Raw genomic sequence first — 21548 nt, forward strand, 5'->3', positions numbered from 1 at the left:
ACCTGGGAGCTGTGGCACCTTCATCGTGCCCTTCTCTGCTGTCACTCAAACAGGACAGATATATTTCTCTGCTCTGTGGTGGGTCACCCACAACCTGTGATTTCCCTGCATGTCTACTGGTCCCAGAGCTCTTCCTGCAGAGCATTGGGATGAGAAGCAGGTAAGATGAGATTTGAGGGATTTGTTATGTAATGGTAACACAAAGTCTGACACACTACATTGACATAGGATACCTTCCTTCTCTCCTTTCTCACCAGGAGCTTTGCTCAGTGCTTCCCATCTTGTCTTTGCATAGCCAGGGCAGAAACTGCCTTTCCTGCTCCTCCAGCCCCTCAGCAAGAGTGGATACACATCTGAGTCACCATGGGCAAGATGGACAACACCTCCGTGGAGCTGAACTCTCCCTCCGAGGTGAAGCAGGCAGCCCTGGAGGAGCCAGAGCCCATCAGCCCTGAGGTTGTGGGCACCAAGAAGAAGAAGAAGGAGATCCCAGACAGAGGTTCCTGGAAGGGGAAATTTGACTTCTTGCTGTCCTGTGTGGGCTATGCTATTGGTCTGGGCAACGTCTGGCGCTTCCCCTATCTCTGTGGCAAAAATGGAGGAGGTGAGAGAAATGCACAGTGAGCATTGTCCCCAGGCAGGCTTTGGTTTGGTGTGGTCTGGGCAAATGGGTGGTCCTCCAGCTGAGAGCTCTCACATGGGGGGTGGGAGTTACTAAGTTGTCCAAAGCAGTTTGAGATCTGTCACACTTGTGCAGTCCAAATTTGCAGGGCTACACAAAACGAAACCAAAAACAAAACCAAAAACAAAACAAACAAAAACAAAAAAATCATGTGGGACCTCATTTACTTACAGGGAGGGATATGACAAATAGGCACTCGGTTTCTGGGGCACCTCCAGAGAAATCAGTTTGCATCTGTTAAAGGTGGGATTCTCCTCAGTCTGGTGTATTCTTAAGGGAGTTCTCCCTGCTCAGCTACAGAATTTCTGCACATCTTGGATCAAGTCAGAAAACACACTTCTGTGCCTCAGCTCCCCTCTAAATTGGTGCTCTATCTTCAGCCTTGTCAGGGAGATGCTTTTGTGGAGAGGAGTATGGGCAGGTGTCAGTAGAGCAGAGCAGAGGCTCTTTCTTCTCACTGCATGCTGAGCTCTCCCATTGTCTGTGCCTGTTACTAAGACAGCTTTCCTTATCCCCTTTGAAGAGCTGCTCACTTCCTTGAACCATTTTACAGACTTCCCCCACAGGTCCTTTTCCTCACCTTTAAGGCTGTATATATAATTTTAGTTTTGTCTGCTAGTCTTCCTACATTGCTCTTTGCTTCCCTCTTAGCCCTTTCTGGCCTGGAGTCCCCATCCCAAGTGCCACACTCATTCATGCTGCTCTGAGGGTCTCTTCTCATGTTTCTTCTCCATGTCTTTTTTATTTTCTTTTTGCCTTTGGCTCTCATAATTTCTCGTATCACCAGCCCATTTCTGCTGTTGCAGGCAGTGTGGGGTGCTCTTCTCCTCCAACCCTACAAAAGAGGAGAAGGGTCTTGCTCCCTGAAGCAATGTCCATTTAACTTCATGGCATTTAAGGGTATCTAGGCCCTTTTTCTGAAGCATGTAGAGTCAGTCCTAGCAGGAAACCAGAAAGTTAGCAATTTTGACAAGCAGTTTTCTAACTGGGCATGTTGTTTTCACAGAATTGTAGAATCATAGGATGGTCTGAGTTGGAAAGGACCTTAAAGATCATCCAGTTAAAAATCCACTGCCAAGGGCAGGGACACCTTCCACTAGGTTGCTCAAAGCCACATCCAGCCTGGCCATGAACACTTTCAGGGATGGGTCATCCACAACTTCTTTGGGTTTTGTGCAGAAGTGGAAATGTGAGGTTTTTGGGAACATCCAGGCCTGCCCTGAGGAGCATATGCCACCAACACCAGAGCCATGGCACAGGTTTGTCATCTTTGTCTGGCCACACTGACTGCTAGCTCTCCTCACAGAACATTTCCCCTGTGGCTAGGTCCCAGCACTGGTTATTAGCCAGCATCTGCCCTGTGGTTGCTGCGTCATCTCAAGCCTCACATCAGCTCTGTCCTCCCCGTGGCTGTCTCCTCACACATAAAGGTGGAGATGACACTGCCTATAATTAGATGAGGGGTGTTGTGAAGCTAAAATCGATCCTACATAAAAAGTCAGCTGAGAACCGAGGACAGAGGGTGCTGCAGAGGTGTGGAGCACTATTATTAGCACCAGCAATGGCACACGGGGTGATCTCTGCCCTGCCAGCTGCGGGCGCGCAGAGGGAGCAGCCAGGCAGATGAAATGCGGGAATTGTTTCCTGCCTGCTCCCGAGCACCGTGCCTCCCGTGCCGCTTGGTGCCGTGCGTGGCGGGATGGATGGCTCCTTCCTCTCCCGCACGGGCACTAGGGAGCGGGCGGAGCTGATGCACGGAACCGGGACTGGGACCGAGACCGAGACCGGGACCGGGCGGAGCGCACGGCAGCTCCTCCGCAGCCGGCGGGCTCTGCCCCGGAGCGCAGCAGGCTGCGGGTGCGACTCTAATTTTAGCGTCCTGCATGTGCGCTGCTCAGAGCATGGCCGTGTGGGCTGCTTCCATTACGCACAGGCGAATTGAACTGAATGGAAATATTGTCGTCTCGCTTAGCGCTGTCACACTGCATCGACTCACGGCTGGTTTGCTCGGGGCACGGCAGCTCAGCGCTCGGCCCATCCTCTGCGGGGAGCAGGCTTCTCCCAGAGTGATGCCTGGGCTCCCTGCTGGCCCTGCACGTAGCTGGATGTGCCCAGCTGTGCCCATGACTCCTTTCCCATCTGGCTGTACAGGACCTGGGGGTGATATCCGTGCGTGCTTGGGGACCTGGCCCTTTAAAGTGGCAGTGTCATTGCCAATAGCTCTCTGCCCAAGGAGAGATTCTCAAGAATCTTTGTCAATCCAGGATAAAAGACTTGTGTCCAAAAATTTATTTAGTTCTTTCTTCCCAACAGTCTAATAATATCTTTCACCTACAAATTTTTCTGACCTGTTGTAAATGAGAAGTGCGAGATCATCAGAGCTGCAGCCAAATTTCATTAATTGCTTGCACAGAAGCAAGACAGAGACTTGCTGTGCTGCTAAGGTCAGCCTCCAAACTGCACAGCAACAGGGTGGCAGCAGCCGTGTCCTTGGAGCAGACGCTGGCTCCCCGAAGGGCTCTCAGGGGGCTGGACCTTGCAGGCTGTGCTGTCTAGAGCACACGGAGGAGGCTGCTGAGCAGGCTTTGATGCCCAAAACTGTTCTCTCCCGTGTGCCAGGCTGCTAGGGAAGCCAAGAGCTTCCATGCCAGCTGGTGATTCAGGCTCGTGGTCACCAAGCTGCTGGCACAGAGAGTGTTTTCTCCGCACCACCCACTGCCAGCTCCTCTTGCATGCTGCCTCCCATGGACTCCCATGCCGGGTGCTGGCACCTGCCTCTCCCAGATGGGTTCAGCTCCCTGCTTGGCAGGCAGATGTCCCCAGCTGGGTGTCCCCTGAGCCAGCATCCCTGGCTGTGCCTGGCTGCTTCCCTGCCCTCAGAGAGCAGCTGCTGGAGCCTGGCTCTGCTGGGTGCAAGCTGGGCCACAGCTCTCCAGAGTGGCTTTGCTTGCTGGCTGCATGTTTGCTTTCCCACGATGATCTGGAGAAGAAGACTCAGACTAGCAGCTCAGTCCTAAGGGTAGTGCAGGAATCAGTGGTGTCCTGAACATGGCCAGCTTCTTCTGGGCAAACTGAGTGTCCTCCCTCTGTCCCCAGCCAGCATCTTCTGCAAAAGTTTGTTCTCCTCAGAAGTGATGGCCCACTGGAGTACATGCACGAGAAAGATAAAAAATGGACTTTGTCCCACATCCTAGAAGTCAGGATGACCTGAACTTGTACAGCCTTCCAATCACACAACTCTCTTATTCTCAGGCTCTCTTATTCTAATAGCTCTTCTAAAAACTGGGTGCCAGTAATATATCTAGTGAATGACTGTTCTACCTCCTTTTTAGTGATGAGATGATTTCCATAGGGCCATGGAGAAGAATAATATTTTCACTAGGAATTTTAAGGGTAAAACCTAAAACACAGGTGGTGTATAGCACTGTAACAAGAGCCAATACAGACTTGGTCACAGTTTTCTTAAAAGACTGAAGCAGCTATGAACAAAGAAAGCAGTGGCCAATGTCAGATATTCCTATTCACTATTCTCTCAAGAAGAAGAAGAATTGAAAGCTTCTGCAGGTAAGACAGAAAGCATCAACAAGTTACCAATGTCAGTGTCCAAGTTTTTGGGTTTGTTTTCAGATTTGGTTTGGCATTGTCTAAACAGCTAACAAAGTAAGCCTGGCATTGCATAGCTAGTGATACTAGTGTACATGTATACATGGTACATACATACCCACAGTGATAAGGGGAAGGCAGCAGTGACCTCAGTGAGAGACTCACTGAACACACCAACTCCAGCTGCAAACTGTCACCTCTGGGAGAGGCTGCTTCCCATCACATGGGTGCTGCAGAGCAAGAAACTGTAGCTGGAGGCATTTCCATCTTGATCAAAGGGGGAACTGCCTGATAACATTGCTCCTTTTTTCAGGGGCCTTCCTCATCCCCTATTTCCTGACACTGGTGTTTGCTGGGATTCCTCTCTTCCTGCTGGAAACTGCTCTGGGCCAGTATACCTCAATTGGTGGACTGGGAGTCTGGAGATTGGCACCCATGTTCAAAGGTATTGTGCTGTGTGTTTGTGACAGCAGTGGGATGTGACTACAGGACAAGCTCCATTAATGGTTTGAAGGCAAATCAGCAAATCCCTGGGGGCTGGGATGGGGTGGCAGGTGAGGGGAGGGTTTTCCCCTTCTGTCTTTATCAAACTGTCCTTGACCTTGAAGTCTGCAGTCACTTACATCACTGTGCTCTGTTCAAGCTGTTTTCTGTGGTGACAAGGGTCTTTATGAGCAGTATGGACTGTGATGGAGGGGCTCTGGTTGCAGGAGACCCTTTGTTTTCCCAAGCTTCCCTATATACGCTTACTTTAATTGCATGGGAATTCAACCTGTTGCCATGCTTGAAGTAACTGTTTTCTAGAAGCCAGTGTTAGAAGTGGGAAAGTGCAATTCTGCCAGTGAAGTGACAAGATCCTGTTTTCATGGAGCTCTGTTCATATACGTACAGGTAGCACACTGAAAGGTAGCACTGTTCCCCCAGTGGAAATGGGTGGCTGAGAGACATGAGGGAATGAGCCTCCCTTGCTGACCAGCTCACAGTGCAGCTATAGTGCACTGTGTTGATGAGCCAATTCTCTTTTTCTGGTTTCCAAAAAAACCCTTGCTGTCCATGAACTCTCTGGGTACTGGAGAGCTGGATTGATGCTGCTTTCTGCCTTCATTTACAGGTGTGGGACTGGCAGCTATGGTTCTGTCCTTCTGGCTGAACATCTACTACATTGTCATCATTGCCTGGGCTCTCTACTATCTCTTCAACTCTTTCACTGCGGTGAGTCACAGACATGTCTGCAGCATAGCACTGGCTGTGGTCTGGGTCCTCTCTCCCTTATGGGCAGTGATTTGTTTATGACCCACTGTGGGCATCAGCTGCTTGCCATTTGTGCAAAGAGTCTTTATCAGCATTGTTCTGAAGAGGTTCATCAGCCCTGGAGACAGTTATGTAGTGCTGTTGGGTAGTGATGCTTGTCCTCAGGAGGGGATGGTCCCATCCCCTCTACAGGAGCTGTTCCCCACTCACATCAGTTTTTAAAACTCACCCTGTGTTGCTGTTTTATTTCTAGGGCTGCTCAAATCTGAGCTGCATATTTCCAGAACTGGTCCTGTCAGGTTTTGTCACATCATGGTCTTACTTCTCAGAACTTACTCCTTATTTTAATTAGCTTTTATTCACTCCTCTCTTGATAAATTATATCAAAGGGATATTTTTGTCTGCTGGGAAAATGATTCAGAAAGTATCTAGACATCTGCTTGTGACTGTCCCTTAGCATGTGCTTTGGTATTATGTTTTATAGGGGGTTCCTCTTCCCTAGCAGGGTTTTCTACCATACAAGGTTAGTCATATCCCATATTAACTTCTTGGTAGCTGAAATATTTATTTCTGCTAAGAGTTTCCTTAATGTAACTCTCTGAGCAACCTGCAGCCTTAAAGACATCAACCCCATGGTTCAAACAGGATCTTCTTAAATTTAGCTATAACTCTGAAATGCTATTGTAGACACTGTACATCCATTGTACTTTTTGTTCCAGAAAAATTTCAAGTATCTATTAAATCTTTAGCTGAATCATTCCATTTGGCATTCCCAACTGTGCTTCTACCACTAATACCACCTATCACTGTAGGGTCCTGGATCTAGAACAAAATTATTGGCTGTGGGTGATTAGAAGCATCCTCAGGGATTCCCAAATAAACAGTGGTCTTCCCCAAAGTAACCCATCCCAACTAGATCCTGGGCAGGATGCATCTTAGGATGAGGCTTTGGTACATGCAGATGTTACAGACCTGGCTGGTGACAGTGTTTGTATGTACATAGGTAGATCCAGGTGTTTGGCTCAAGACCTTTTCTTTTCCCAGACATAATAATTCCAAATGAAACAATTACTGTCCTGGACAATTTACTCCTGTGCTTGTGTTATAACAGTTTGTTTGTGTAGACAACCCATTGCCTCCATTCTCAGGGCCATGTTGCTTTTTAAGCATTGAAGTTGGTGCAAAGGAAACATAAGAAACAAATCACTGCTTATTCTTTGTGCAATAAATTCTAGCCACTTGTTGAGTGCAGCTAGCAAAAAGCTGTAATGGTTATAAACACAATATCCCTTGATAGTATTTTAATTTGTAGGTATTAATTATCAACAGTGAATTGGCTTTCTATGTGGGGGGTTGCTAACATTTTATCAGAGCTCCCTAGCATTGCCCTAACCACACAATATATTTTTTCCTGGAAAATCTTTGTCACAAGTTATCATATTTTGGAAAATTGTTCCATTATTTTGTCTACAAAGGCACACCCATCCAGTGGAGCTGCCCATTCTCTTAGCAAAAAAAAAAAAAAATAAAAAAAAATTAAGGGGTTTAATTGTAAAAGAAGGCAGATTTCACTTGGGAGATATGACAGGAATGATAACCCTGCTGTCCTTGTGCTGGTGCAGGACCTGCCGTGGCAGAACTGTGGGAACGCCTGGAACACAGAGCGCTGCTTCTCCAACTACTCCCTGAACGACACCACCAACCTCACCAGTGCTGTCACCGAGTTCTGGGAGTATGTCCCCAGCCTGCTACCCCAGGTTTCTCCCCCTCCCCGTGGTCACTGTGCCTGCCCACCAGGGGTGTGCCTGTTGGCTCTGTTCCTTGGGCATTACAGCCAGCCACAGGGCATGGTGGGTGGGGGATGCACTGTGCAGGTCAGATGGACAGGCAGACAAACAGCCTCTGCACCTCTCTTTGCCTCCTTTCATCCCATCACGATGAACCTCAGTTCTCTCTAGGGATTTGTGAGTCCTCACACTTGTCTGCACCTGGCCCTTCACCCTCCAGCCACCTCTGGGAGCTCCCAATCCCTCTGCCCTTGATTGTTAGACTTCCTGCTAACACAGTGTCTCCCACCCTTAGGAGGAACATGCACCAGATGTCTGGAGGCCTGGGGGAGCCTGGCACCATCCGCTGGCCCCTGGCTGGCACTCTGGCCCTGGCCTGGCTGCTGGTCTACTTCTCCATCTGGAAGGGTGTGGAGTGGACAGGCAAGGTACAGTGTGAGGGCTGGCTCTTCTGGTGCTGCCTCTCAATGCCCTTCAGATTCAATTTTATTTAAGTGTCTGTAATTAAGGTTACAGTGTTTAGAAGCAAAATCACAGTAGATACTATTAAATTCCTGACATTTACCTTTCACAGCTGTAAAAATTGTTACCATGTTTATGGTAATTTTCATTCCAAGTGCAGAGAATAGCTCTTGCCTGTAAGGTCTGAGCACACATTCTTTTTGGGAAGAGGCATTTTCAGAAATTACTTGTATTTCCCACTTTGGGCCAGCCCTTGAGAGAGCAAAGCTTCTTGTGGCCTCTTCCTTTTGACAATCACAGTCTCTTAAATTGCCTCTGGTGGAAAAATTCTCACTATCTCCTTAGAAAATTTCCCTGCTGCCTTTTTTATATTGGTGGGAGACCTTCAGATGAGAAGCCCATTGTTATTCCCTGTGCAGTGTTCCCGGCTAGCACAGCAAAAAGGTAATTGCTTTGTTTAATGAAACAGCAGTGCTGAGATGCTGGGATGTGTTATTTAGAGCACAGCATGGTGCAGCAGGATACTATTATGAAAGAAATAATCTAGAGGAGAGATCAGAAAGAAGCACTTCAGGGGTAGGTCACCTAAGCTCTTAACTTCCCCAATGGCTTTCAAACAGGCTTTAGCTACACAGCCACAGCAAAGCCCTGGTGATTACTGGTGTGGGCCTTGTGATGAGGGATGGCACATACCTGTAAGATCCTGAAACAGTGAAAAGAAAGCAGTGGAATCAAGACAACTCATTTTGCTTGATGAACTGGTCTAGAGAAATACCAGCTTTGGCTTTGTAAAGTAAGGATATGATAACTTAAGGGGATTACTTCTGTGGACTGAAATTATCCCTGTGCAATTCCCTTGTCTTTGGGCATTCCAAACAGACTTTGGCATGCTGCTTTTGTGATTTGTATGTCCTTGTGTATCATTGGCAGGGAGAAACCTCCAACAGCCAGAAATGTTACTGGCAAATGCAAGGAAATGCTGCTGAAAGTGGCTGTGCTTGAGAGCCTGTCTCCCTCACAGGAGAACGTATTAGACTTAATGACACCATGGACAGGAAAGCACTGGTGGGCTGATGGCTTCTCTCCCATGGGGTCTTTTTCAGGTGGTGTATTTCTCTGCTACCTACCCCTACTTCATGCTTTTCATCCTCTTGTTCCGGGGAGTCACACTGCCAGGAGCCAAGGAGGGGATCCTCTTCTACCTCACACCTGACTTCAGGAAGCTCTCTGACTCTGAGGTTTGTAGCCTAGTGAGAAAAGCTCTTATCTCCCAGCTATCTCTGCATTAGGCTTCCCCAGGCACTTCTCATGAATACTGTAAGTACTTAAAATAACACTGGAATAACCCTGTTCAGGTACTCATCACCCATGTCCCATAGGCTGAGACAAAACTGAGGGACGGGTCCTTCATGGATGGAAATCTGTGCAGCAGTTCTGTTGTACTCAGCAGTGTTATCCACAGGGTATGGGGAGTCAGAAGTTATCCTGCCAAAGGGACCTCTCCTCTGGGCTGGGAATGTCTTATTTCAGTCCTAGGGCTGCTGGTCTGGCCTTGTTCTGGTGGTCCCAGAGACAGGACAATGTGGTGGTGCTGGCATGGGGACCTCAGAAGGAGCACAAGAACAGCAGCAGTTTTTGAAACTGCTTGAGTGATGAGTGATGGCCAGTGATGTGTTTTTGGTCGCTGGAAGCAGAGAGGAACAGGGGCACTTGCAAAAATGAAGCTTTTCAGGAGACACAAACTCTGCATTTTTCAGCAGCGAAATTCCTGTGTTTCCAGAGTCACCAGTCATGTGTGAGTGGGGACAGCTGAACATCCATCATTTCCCATTGAAGGTCCCAATGATCCCTCTTTCAGGACACTCTCTGTAACTGTACTACCAACTGCATTTGCTCTAATGCAGGAAACAAGGCTCTCAAGACCAGAAGAGTTGTGTAAATACTATGCAATTAAGAAACAAACAGTCTACCTCCTTTTCTTGAACTTTCTAAGCTTTAACACCTTAAGGCACTGGGACCAGCTTTGCAAGCTCTCCTCTGCAGTTGTTTGCACAAACTGCTCCATGTTGGAAAATCAAAGACACACTAGTGGAAGAGAAATGGAGGGTGTGAGAGCAGGATGTGGGTCTCTGAGTGGAGCACAAGTGAGAAAGCAAACACACACAGGCTCAGACAGTGCAAGAATCCATTCTCATCTGCATGGGGCACTGTTCAGAAATGCATGATCCTTCATCCATCCACATCATCCCATTGGACTGCTGGGGATATATGTCTGATGCTGGGCCAGGCTGCACTTTGATACACTTGACATAGAAGAAGGATGCAGATCCCCTACCTTCCAGTACATAAAGAGCCCTACAGTAAAGCTCTGGAAAGGGACTTTTGACAAGGCTATGCAGTGATAGGACAAGGGGAATGGCTTTAAACTGAAAGAGAATAGTTTTAGATTAGATCTTAGTAAGAAACTCTTGACTCAGCCCTGACAGGGTTCCCCCAGGGCCTGGACACCCCAGTGGGCTGTACATCCAAGCACTTAGCTCCACAATCTGCACCCAGGTCCCCTGGTAGCCCTGCACTGAGCTGCTGCAGGACCTGGACATGCAGCACAGAGTCCCCTTCTGCTCCACTCCTCTTCTGGCTCCTTCTCTGCAGGTCTGGATGGATGCAGCCACTCAGATCTTCTTCTCCTACGGCCTGGGGCTGGGCTCCCTCATTGCTCTGGGCAGCTACAACCATTTCCACAACAATGTCTACAGGTCAGTTGCTTTTTCCCATCCTCCTGTGTGCAGAGAGTGCTCATGGGTGAGGCAGGGGATGATCTCTGCTGTCCCCTTGCTGGCAGTATGCAGCCTAGGGGACACAGTGTGATCTCTGCAGAGGGGCTCCCTACCTGCAGGTCTTTTGTTTACCCCACCCTCTGTTCTTGGTAGGGACCTGCAGGTGGGTTTTCTTTCCTCTCTTTCTCTCTTCCAGAGACTCCATTATTGTCTGTTGTATAAACTCCACCACAAGCATATTTGCAGGATTTGTTATCTTCTCTATAATTGGCTTCATGTCACACATCACAAAGAAGTCGGTGTCAGAGCTGGCCTCCTCAGGTAAGCAGAAATCCAGGCTCGATTGCAACAGCAGCCTGTGAGAACCATTTGTAACTGAGCCTGGGGTGCTCTTGGGTCTTTCCTGACTAGTTGTGCTCGAGTTTTACTTTGCTGTAGTGAAATATTTAGGCCATTTGCTGTCTAAAACCTTCCTATGGAGAATAGATACTACCTGTGTTTTCAGTAGACGTGATCAAAATTTGGAGTCTCTTCTTCATGTAAAATCTTGAGACTGTGATCTCAGAATAATTTTTAACCAAGATGGGACTGTCTTTCTGCACTAAGACATATTTTGAAATTGCTGTCTTTCCAGAGAAAGCTTTTATCTCAAGAAACAGCATTATGTGGTGGAAAACAAAAGGCACCAGGAAAGTTATAACCAGCTCTGAATATCAGTTTGTTTTTCTAGCAAAGTGTTCCAGCTCCATTTGGTTTCAATAATTTGATGACTTTCTTGCTTGCAGGACTTGTTTCTCCAATCATTTCTGTCTCCCCATCTTATCCCCGGGTCTCCCACTGAGTTTTATGTCACAGGCACAAAGACTCAGCTGTTCCTAGCCCCTATATGGAAACCCCAGAATTCTTGGCTGTAATTTCTGTCTCTCTTATTTAACCATGGCCTTTAGCTCAGACTTCCCATCAAATGCTTTGTAAACATGGGCTCATCCCTCTTTTCATTACTGCAGGCCCTGGACTGGCTTTCCTCGCCTACCCACAGGTTGTCACACAGTTGCCCTTGTCCCCACTCTGGTCAATCCTCTTCTTCTCCATGCTGATGATGCTGGGTCTGGACAGTCAGGTGAGACAACCCAGGGACAAAGTGGGGGAAGATACAAAAATGCCTTCAGGTACAATGGTGGTGTCACCTGCACTTGATCTGTCATATCCTCCCTTGTGCCCCCATGCTCTTCTCTTGCAGCACAAACCACCAGTGCAAAATGGATGCTCTCTTGGGTTACAGGTAGTGGTCATAAACACAAGTCTACTTCACAATCAGACTCAATTCTATTCATGTCACACCTGGTTTCCAGGAAAATATAATCAACCAAATATGGTTTTCAATCATTTCACACTCTCAGAAAAACTTTCTAAAGCTCATGAATGCATTACCACAGACATTATTTAGAAAAACCAAAATTCAAATAATTCCTAAATGTTCTGAAAGAAGCTACATTTACAGAAAAAAAAATTATCTGCATGGATTATTAACTCAGTGCTGGTAAATAGTTTGACAATAGGCCCTCTAAGCACTCTGTGGAATTAATTTGCTGCATTAGCTTTTAAAATACCCCTTGAAATTCTCCACATCCTTTCTGACAGCCAGTTTTGGTGGGCAGGCAATCTGTTGGGGAGGCTATCATTGCCTGGAGGAAGAGTCTTGAGGGGGAATGAAGCATCAAAAGGAAAACAAGCTTTTAAAAAGTGCAGTTAAATACACATGAAGAAGCTTTCTGTCTGCATGCTGGAGCTCTGATTCATTCAAACACACCAGCAACAGCATAGCAGCTTATGCATATAAACCAGTGAACAAAGGCTGCTCCAATGCCTGCAATTCCACATGCATTTTGAAGCATTCAGCTAAAAAAAAAAAAAAGGAAAAAAAAGAAAAAAAAAAAAAAAAGAAGAAAAAAAGGTTTTTTTCTTTGTTGCTCTGTAGGCACAGCAGGGATGCTCAGGAGCCCAGCAAGGGAAGGGAGGCTGGGCTGAGGATTGTGTTTGTGATGCAGCCACAAGCTCCAGCCCTTTAGTGAAGGTGGGAGTAGGTCCAGTGAGTTTCCTGCAGATGCAAATGCTTGGGAAAGAAATAATATCATGGGGTGAGGCATGAAGAAGAGAAGAATATATGCTAAAAATTGTGGCTGGAGAGGGTTGGTGAGAAAACCAAAATGTTTTTGAAAGCAGACTGCACTGTCAAGAATAGGAGGCACCAGTGCTCAACTCCTTGCCACTCTGAAAGCAGCATGCTTTCATTCAGGTGCAAGCAGCCAAGGTTTGGTCTGTAAGCTGGGAAAGTGAGCCCCATGCCAAGCAGCTGCAGTCCCTGGGGCTAGAAAGGCAAGCCTCCTCCAGGCTGCATCCCCTACGAAGTCTGAGGCTGTCATGAGGCAATTTTCAGTAAATGGTGTGAAGGTTATTGCCTGTTCTGTGGCCAGAAAAAGCAGTGTATGGCCATTTGTTTCTCCACCTTATCCATTACACAGGAGCTTAATTTTGATAGGAGACAAAGAGAATTCAGCTCACTTTGTAGCCCTGTCCCTCATCACCCATCTCCCTGTCTTTCCCTCTGTGCATTCCCTGGTTTTGGTCATTCTTGTACCGAAGGGCTGTCAGCTTTATTCCATCCCATTATCTAAGGCATCATTTTCTTTGCTCCTTTTCTGCTGGACACCACCCTCTGTCCCTGGCCAGGGCTGTTCCCCTCCAAATGCATTTCCCTTTCTGGTCTCAGATCCCCTGGCCCTGCCATAGCTCTGGCTGTGCCTGGCTGTGCATCCATGTGCAAGGAATAGCTTTCAACAGTGCTTTTTTAGTCATGCTATCTCTTCACACTGTGGTGCCAGCTCAGTCCTGACTCTTCCAGACAAAAAGCCAGGTGGGGTGGGGTGAAGAGCTCACTGTCAATGACTATAAAGGCAGCTTAACCCATGCACGAGCAGCAAAAGATGCTTTAATGGCACTTGTGTCCAACATAAAAAGCTTAGCTCATGAAAAATTCAAGTGGAAGCAGTTGAGCTTTGATGCTTTGGGAATACTGCCTTTCCATGTGGATATAAAACCCTGGGCATGCACATCTCCCTTTGCCTTGCCCTGGCCCATATGGAAGCCAGCCCCAGCAGTCAGCAGTGTGCAAGCTTTTCCACCATCCCTGCCCAGCTATGGGCTCAGGCACTCCATTTTATTTCCACACATCTTCCCAACCCTCTCCTGCTCTTTTTGGTCTGTATACCTCCATCTCCACTCCTGGGGCTTTTTTACTTCCCAGGGATGGGGAAGTCCTTGACATCAAAAAGTGATGAAACCACTTTCATTTTCATTGCACTGCCTTGTACATTTTTTCAGTGTGACCAGGGAAGCCAGTGGGCTGCTGTCATAAATTCCCAGGGTTGTTGCTAGAGGCACAATGTGCTCTCTGAGAGAGGTATGTTACCCGTATTTTCTGGGAGCAAGATATAAAAGTAAATCTCACAATTTATCAAGAAATAGGAGGGAAGGATGCACTTCACATATATACAGTCAAACTGCCCTTGTGCCAGAAGGCAGAACTAGTAGGAAAACTGGAAGGCAACACTCATGAGGATTTCACTATGTGTTATGGTGCAGACAGCATTATTATATTGTGCCTGGTGCAGCTCTGCACAAACCATCCAGGGGTTTCCTCTAGAAAGGTGATGTGCTGTGAGAACAGCTTTTGGTGTGCTACATGCATTTAATGTTGTGTGCTTGAAAAAGGGAAATAAAGTCAAGGACTGAGTAATCAGAGATGTTGTTATTCAAATACACAAGAGACTGGGTAATGCAGGTTCTTATTGAGTGTTTTAGATCACTGAAGAGCACAAGTACTGTGAAGAGCAAGAAGGGAAGAGCAGTAAAGATCCTGCACATGTCCCATGAGCAGCCAGACACACAGCTGTGGCACAGGGCCTGGCAGCATGGGGAGCAGGGCAGTGATGGGGGGCCCTAGAGAGCTTTTGGGAAGAAACAGGAGGCTTTTCATGGGAAGCAAAAAGCAGAGATTTATCTCAGCTATTTTTAAGTATTTAACTTTGGTGCTCCTAACTCCACCTATATTCAGTGGGGAGAGAGATGAATTTTCCAAAGATGGTTCAGACCAGCTTTGTGCAGAGATGCCTCTTTCTTTCCTAGAAAGTCCATAATCACTAAGGTTCTCAACATTGAAGTTAAATATGTGTAGGTTAAATTATATATATATCTATATATATATCTATATATATCTATATATATATCCTTGGGGTATGCTTTTTCCCATAGTTCTGCACTGTGGAAGGGTTCATTACAGCCCTGATGGATGAGTATCCTCGAGTCCTAAGAGCCAGGAAGAAGATCTTCATTGCAGTAGTCTGCTTCATCTCTTATCTCATTGGATTCTCCAACATCACCCAGGTACAGATGGCTGTGCTTGTACCTCCATTCCTGACACCTTTCTGGCCACTTGGCATAGCACAGCACCACCACAGTTTTGGGAGAAGTGACAGCATTTCTCCTATTCTGGATAAAGTGGTTTGCTCATCACTGCTACATCTCAAGTCACTTAGGATGCCTCCATAATTTTTACCATCATCCTGTTGTCAATCTGGCCTGTTGTTCTGCTGTTTGCAATAAGGACTCAAGCCAACAGAACCCAAATTTAGGGAATCTTGCTGCAAAGAGTTAAGATAACACAAAGAAAACCTGTCTGTTGAGGGCTTGAACCTCTTGAGCTGAAGCTGAGGTTCACATGAGAGGAGGTGAGGGCTGACTGGTCTGGAGATCATTTGTGGAGCAATGTGGGTTCATGAGGAGGCAAGGCAAAGCTCCAGAGAGGGGCAGAGCAGACTAAATTGCCTCCTAAAGCAGAGAAGTAGAAGAGATCCTAATAAATTTCTCTTCTGCTCACCCTCAGCTATGCCTGAACAGGCTGGCTAATTGTCTGCAAGAGCACATCAGTTTTGCTGCTGGGAACCATGCTCTAGTGGAAACGTTGCAACAGTGGCTCTACTGTCCAAGGAAATTAAGATTAAACCAACATTTATGTAGTAGCAATCCAAGTTGCTGGTTGATACTGTTGATCATAATCTATAACTGAACTCCTTGACCCTGTTTTTGTCTTTTCAGGGTGGCATTTATGTCTTCAAGCTGTTTGATTACTACTCAGCCAGTGGCATGTGTCTTCTTTTTCTTGTATTCTTTGAGACTATCTCAATTTCTTGGTGTTATGGTAAGCACAAAACACTTTGTTCCTTTGTTTTCTCTATGGGCATGGTGACTTATTGAAAGAGCCAAAGCCAGTGAAGACAATGACAATTTTGCAACTGAAAATAGCTTGGACTGATAACTTCAGAAAATCAGGAGTGGAAGGCTGTCATCTTACCTCTCCAGGCCATCACAAAGACCTCTGCAGAGACTGGCAGATGCACAGGGTCTTTCCCTCTAGGCCCTCAAGAGGACACCAGGAACATGGAAGCTGTTAGCATGAATTTGTGTCCCAGTACCCCATCTCCTCCAGCTAATACTTCTAATGCCACATTGTCACCCTCTTGCTGTGCCTGGCCTGTGCTCAGCCATGAGAACATGTGAAGATCATGGTGCAGAGATGAGATTTTTTTTCAATGCTCATTTCTTCTTGTAGGTGTGAACAGGTTTTACAGGAACATTGAAGAAATGATTGGCTACAAGCCTTGCATCTGGTGGAAGATCTGCTGGGCCTTCTTCACACCTCTTGTCTGCCTGGTAAGACCTGGGGAATCCTGTGTGCAGGAGTGGGCCTAGAGAGGTCTCTAGATGGGCTGTAGGGAGACATGTTCTCAACCCAGCACAGGTCCAGTGCAAGGGGGTTCCAGGCAGACTGGAGATGGGTAAAGGGATGCAGGAGCTTCTTTCACTCTGCCTGCTGGAAATCACCCATAAAAAATGTTCTAGATGGCTGCTTTTAATCTAAATGAGGCCATCAGTTCTTCCTTCTTTTTTTTCTTTTTTTTTTTTTTTTTTCTGAGATGCCAGAAGATAAGCAAAATAATTTAATGTTTTAAAAAGCTTCTGGCTTTCAGCTACTCCAGCTTCAGCCTCTGACAGTCTTATGAGAACAAAGGCTGTCACAAATGCAGGATAACTGACTGCAGAGCAGTTTGGCCTTTGCAGGTTTACCCTTCCAGCAGTAGTAATGCAGGGAGTGGTGTGATAAGGCCAGGGATAGGAAGATGAAGACTCCTGAGACCAGCAGTGAGGATTCTGTTTACTTGCATAGGAGCTGCTGTGGGGGCACTGCTTGTCTGAGTAGTCTAGTGAAGAAGGAAATTGGGGATATTCCAATTCCAGCTTTTTACAAAGGATAAGAAGAAATTATTTGAAATTACCAGTTGGTGGGCTGAAAGAATCTAGACTAATGTAAAGAGCTTTTGAGTGACTGTAAGGCTGTTAGAAGCTAAGAGGGTAATGAAGGAAAGAGTGGCTGGACCCCGATTTTGCACTTTCCCCTGCAGTGGCTGGTGTTCTTTTCCAGGGTGTGTTCTTCTTCAGTGTGGTGGAAATGACCCCTCTGACACTGGGGAAATACGTGTATCCTGCGTGGGGACAAGGCATTGGCTGGCTCATGGCCCTGTCCTCCATGGTCCTGATTCCAGGGTACATGCTCTACTCTTTCTTCACCTCAACAGGGACTCTCCGGCAGGTAGGAACAGCCTCACCACCTGCTCTTGGCTCAGGGTGAGCTCCTCCCTGAACTAAACCTGCACCAAGCAGACCCTGCTCTGGCAGAGCTGTCAGGTTGGTGCTGCAGGAGCTCTGTGCACCATCTCCCCCAGGGAGGGTTCAGATCAGTCCCACTGCACTGAGCAGCCTCCAGTAAAGGTGGTCTGCCCTTCTGTCCATTGTTCCTCATTGAGATTTGTGATCATCACCACAAAAATGGAGCCCTCCTCCCCTGACTATCCCTTTTGTGTTAGGTACTGGAGCCATGGAAGAGTTTGAACAGAAATCCTTGAGGTTTCTTACCCAGAGAAATCCCAGCTCCTGATGATGTTTACTTGGCACTCCTCAGCAGGGAGATCATCATCCTCCAAGCCTGAATTCTGAAATGTCTCAGGCTAGGCCCTGCTAGCAGCAGAAACAAACACAGGGGTGGTTTGTCATGTGCCTTTCAGGGAACACTCAATGACTGAGGGGTTAGAAAGCAAGAAAGACCCACAATACCCACCACACTAGTCTTGTTTACAACATTATCTTTAGTAATTTGAGCAGGATTTTATGTAGCACTGAATCATGAGTCTCTATGTCATACCCAGTACTTACTGTTAAGAATTTATTTACAGTGTTGACATTCAGTCTTGAGAGCACTGTGCCCCAAATCCCTGGTTTGGTGCTTACAGCTGTAAGAAATCACCCCAGGAGTGGTGATTTATGGTTTTCCCAGCCCAGCTGGAACAGCAACCAGATGCCAACTAAATCACATGAGTTTATTTTAGGGAAGCTGTATTTTAAACAAAGTTTGACTCAAAAAAGTTGTAGCTGGAATTACTGGACTGAGGTCAGGTTCTCTGCCTTTGAGGTAAAGTTGCAACTGGATGTGAGTTTTCTTCCTCCCAGCATTCCATTTGGATGGGCTCTGATGTGGGAACTGGGTGGGTTTGGGGTCTCATATCTGCTTTCAATTCCTGGTTTCTCATTTGAGGTTGGGTTTAGGTACTTCTTCCTGTAGGACTCAAGCCAGGGTGTTATGTCAAGCAACTTTGTTGATTTTAGGTTGAAGGCCTGTGCAATTCCAGCAGTAGGCCCTTTCTCAGACATTTACAGTGTTCCTTAATTCACTCATAGTGTGAGTTGGAAAAGGGGGGAAGGGAAGTCTGAAAGTACAGGTCTGGGTTCAACCCTTTGCCTAGTCTCAATCCTGTTTCACTGGAGATGGAGAAAGTACATCACAGTACATTCTGGGGGAGCCCAAACTGGTCTGCAACCTCTCAGGAGTAGCTCAACTCCTCCTGACCAAAAGCTTGTGCCAATTATACCCACACCCTTCCATAGTGCTGTGTACTCCTGTGCTGCTCCAGGGGCTTGGAGGAAAGCTCAAGAGTGTGTTTCCAGCCATCCCCTCAGCATCTTGTGCAAACCATCAGCACCATAAGCAGCATGAGTGGCTGATGAGCACCCTCCCTGTCTGACTCTTCCTCTAACATTGCCCACGAACATCACGAGACCCAGACCCCCTCTCAATCATTCATAGACCTAGGGAGTGAGCAGCAGATGGCAGCAGGAAGAAAGTAGGCTAATCTGTGTGTGCATGTGTTGGTATCAGAGAGACTGAGAGAATTTTTGGCCTCTTATATGCACAGATCCTGGATTAATTTGTAATAGAGCTGGAGCTGGAGGGAAATTAGATGCCAATCCTGAATAAAGTGGTTTTGACAGACAGGAAAGATTACAAGTCCTTTTGATCCTACTGAGCATGAATGTGAGAGGGGAAAAAATACCGTGAATGGCAGAAGCAGTTCAGTGAACATTTCAGGGAGTTCACCCAGCAGCAGCCACTTCAGTGGTATTGGAGGGTAGGAGTTTGTTTCCCTTTTCTGGGAAGAGATTCTACCTGTCTTTGTGATGTCTGTTCAGGTCAGGCTTAATCCTCCTCTGCATTTTCTTCTGCAGTGCACAGCATCAGTCCCTCCCTGACTGACAAAAGTGATTCATTCTTCTTCATCACTCCTGATGCTCAATCCACACGCCTCCAGTAATGATTTGCCCCTCCATATTTTCCTGGGCTCCTGCTTCATTTTACTTGACTCTGCAATTTTCCTTTGATTAGCTCAGGGTGGCAGGAATTGCTGCTGTGCAAAGGTTTGTGCAGGTGGATGTTCTGATCTGCATCAAAGGCACAGACTCTAACCTTGTTAACCTGCTGTAGTTACTTAGTAATGTAATCAATCATAATTGGAAAATAGGTCTGCTCTAAAGCCTGTGGCATCCAGCTCTCTCTTCTTCCTCCTTGCAGCTGGTCTTGCCTGGTAGCAGTTCACCTCTGTTATCAGGATGCTCCCCATGTTTCAGATAAAAGGAGGAGCTGCTGTGCGCTGTGCAGCATGAAAGCAGAGGTGACTGGCAGAGGCTTTTGGGGTGCTGCCAAATGCTGCTGGAGGAGTCACTCCATCCACCATCCCCTCTCCCTGTAACCAGGGTCACCTCTGAGCCTTGGGGCGAGCTGCTGCCCCCATGCCCTGGCTGTCCCACTGCTGCTGCCCCCAGGCCTGGCTGACACACTCTCTCCTTTCATTCCCGGGCAGCGCCTGCAGCAGATGACACAGCCCAGGCCAGAGGTGCACGCTCAGAACAACGGCCTCCAGCCCAAGACATCCTTGAACGGGAGGATCTCGGATGCTGCTGTGTAGGAGGGAAGCCTGAACTCCTCACCCTGCCCTGTAGCTGCTCACTCAACACTGTCCCTCCAGCTCCTCTGGCACAGCTTGCTGTTCCTGGCTCTGCTTGTCCAAGAGAGGACCTAGAGGAGGAACCTGTTCATGGCTCTTCCTCCTGGTGTGGCTGACCAAGGCCCTGAACAAGCTCACCACCAGGGTGTTGTGCTGTGTTGTGACCACCTTCATCCTGCAACATCCTGGTCCAGGCCCTCAGGGAGGAGCACCTGGTGCCCACGTCTTCCTCCTCCTGAGAGAGGTGGTGTCTCTAGAGAGCTTAGGCTGATTGTAATCCACTTGTCTGTTTTTCTTGCCTTTCCATGTGAAACTCCACAGAGCATCCCCCAGTGCACAGCTGTGTTTCACCCCAGAGAGATTGCTGTCACCAGGTTCAAATCCCAGATGGTTGTTGATTGATGGAGCATACAACACCAGCAAATACATAACTGGAGGGGATGTGCAGAACCAAGGATTCTAGTGCAGAACATCGGATTCTAGTGAGGAGACTTGCATGTTGGTAGCTGTAGGACATCACCCCACACTTGGAGAAGGGCTTGGGGACAGTGTGTGCTGCTCACAGTGCCAGTCTCCAGACATGTTTACTGCATTCATTGGGGCTGGCACTGTGAGCCAGAGCCCAGTGGAGCAGTCAGCCTTTTTTCCTGGAGCATCCTGCCCTCTGTAGCTGTGTGCAGTAGCCACACCCACACCCTAAAAAGCATCTAAAAGGGTAAATGGAGGGCTCTTTGCTACAGGCTGTTCATGTCGCCCACACTGACCACAAGAAGCTTCATGAAGAGGCAAAGCTGTGTGATAGAGATCTTCCAGCACTGTGCAAATCTCCCTCCAAAATAAAAGAGGGTAGTTTCTGCCAAGCACCCTCCCTGGCTGTGTCCCTGGGTTGTAAACAATCAGATGGAGCATGATGCCCATGGATCATTCTGTTTGTATCTTTTTCAGGAAGTGGCCACTCTTAAATCCCAACTGGTGGAAGGCAAGAATTCCTGAGGCAGCCACTATGCTTAAACCCACCCCTGTGAAGCAGTGCTGACTTCCCTTGGGAAGTGTCTGTTGAGCCAACTGCTGTCACTGGCACATCCCTACTCCCAGCACATAAACCACAGAGGGCTGTGAGCTCTTGTAGATGGTGCAGGAGGAGTGTAACACCTTGGAGATAGCTGGGGAGTGTTTCAGAGCCATCCTACAACAGCAGCATATTTCTTGGTTGTAGAGCTTTGTGAAAGGATGTGGCTCATCACAGCACCACATGTAGGTGTGACAGTGATGCTCCCAGTTGTGCCAGCCTCCCAGTGACCCCACACAGACATTATCCTTGTACACACAGTGTTTGATGAGCACACATGCTGTGACTTAGTGCTGATGATTGCACAGCATTGCCAGGTCTGCTCATATTCCCAGCTTCAGATCAGAATCAACTAACTCATAAATGAGCATCCAAGTAAAGGTACCTCCCACCCATCTTTCTTACCAAAGTCTCAGGAATGACACTCTGCAGTCCCCCAGAGTCCTACTGCAGATGACAGATGAATTA

At 47.4% G+C, this 21548-nt stretch overlaps 1 protein-coding gene across 1 annotated transcript; it reads left to right on the plus strand.

The window, feature by feature from the left end:
• Nucleotides 1–340: 340 nt before the first annotated feature.
• LOC130265496 (sodium- and chloride-dependent GABA transporter 1-like) lies at nucleotides 341–20473 on the plus strand. The gene is made up of 14 exons (XM_056514600.1): nucleotides 341–604; nucleotides 4599–4730; nucleotides 5397–5497; nucleotides 7159–7268; nucleotides 7619–7751; nucleotides 8889–9023; nucleotides 10438–10541; nucleotides 10759–10883; nucleotides 11570–11682; nucleotides 14874–15005; nucleotides 15717–15819; nucleotides 16231–16331; nucleotides 17101–17268; nucleotides 19868–20473. Exons 1-14 carry the CDS (start codon nucleotides 364–366, stop codon nucleotides 19970–19972), a joined length of 1803 nt encoding a protein of 600 aa, XP_056370575.1. The 5' UTR covers nucleotides 341–363; the 3' UTR covers nucleotides 19973–20473.
• The last annotated feature ends 1075 nt before the right edge of the window (nucleotides 20474–21548 follow it).

The sequence above is a fragment of the Oenanthe melanoleuca genome, chromosome 1A (assembly GCF_029582105.1).
Source record: "Oenanthe melanoleuca isolate GR-GAL-2019-014 chromosome 1A, OMel1.0, whole genome shotgun sequence".
In the NCBI taxonomy this organism is placed as follows: Eukaryota; Metazoa; Chordata; class Aves; order Passeriformes; family Muscicapidae; genus Oenanthe; species Oenanthe melanoleuca.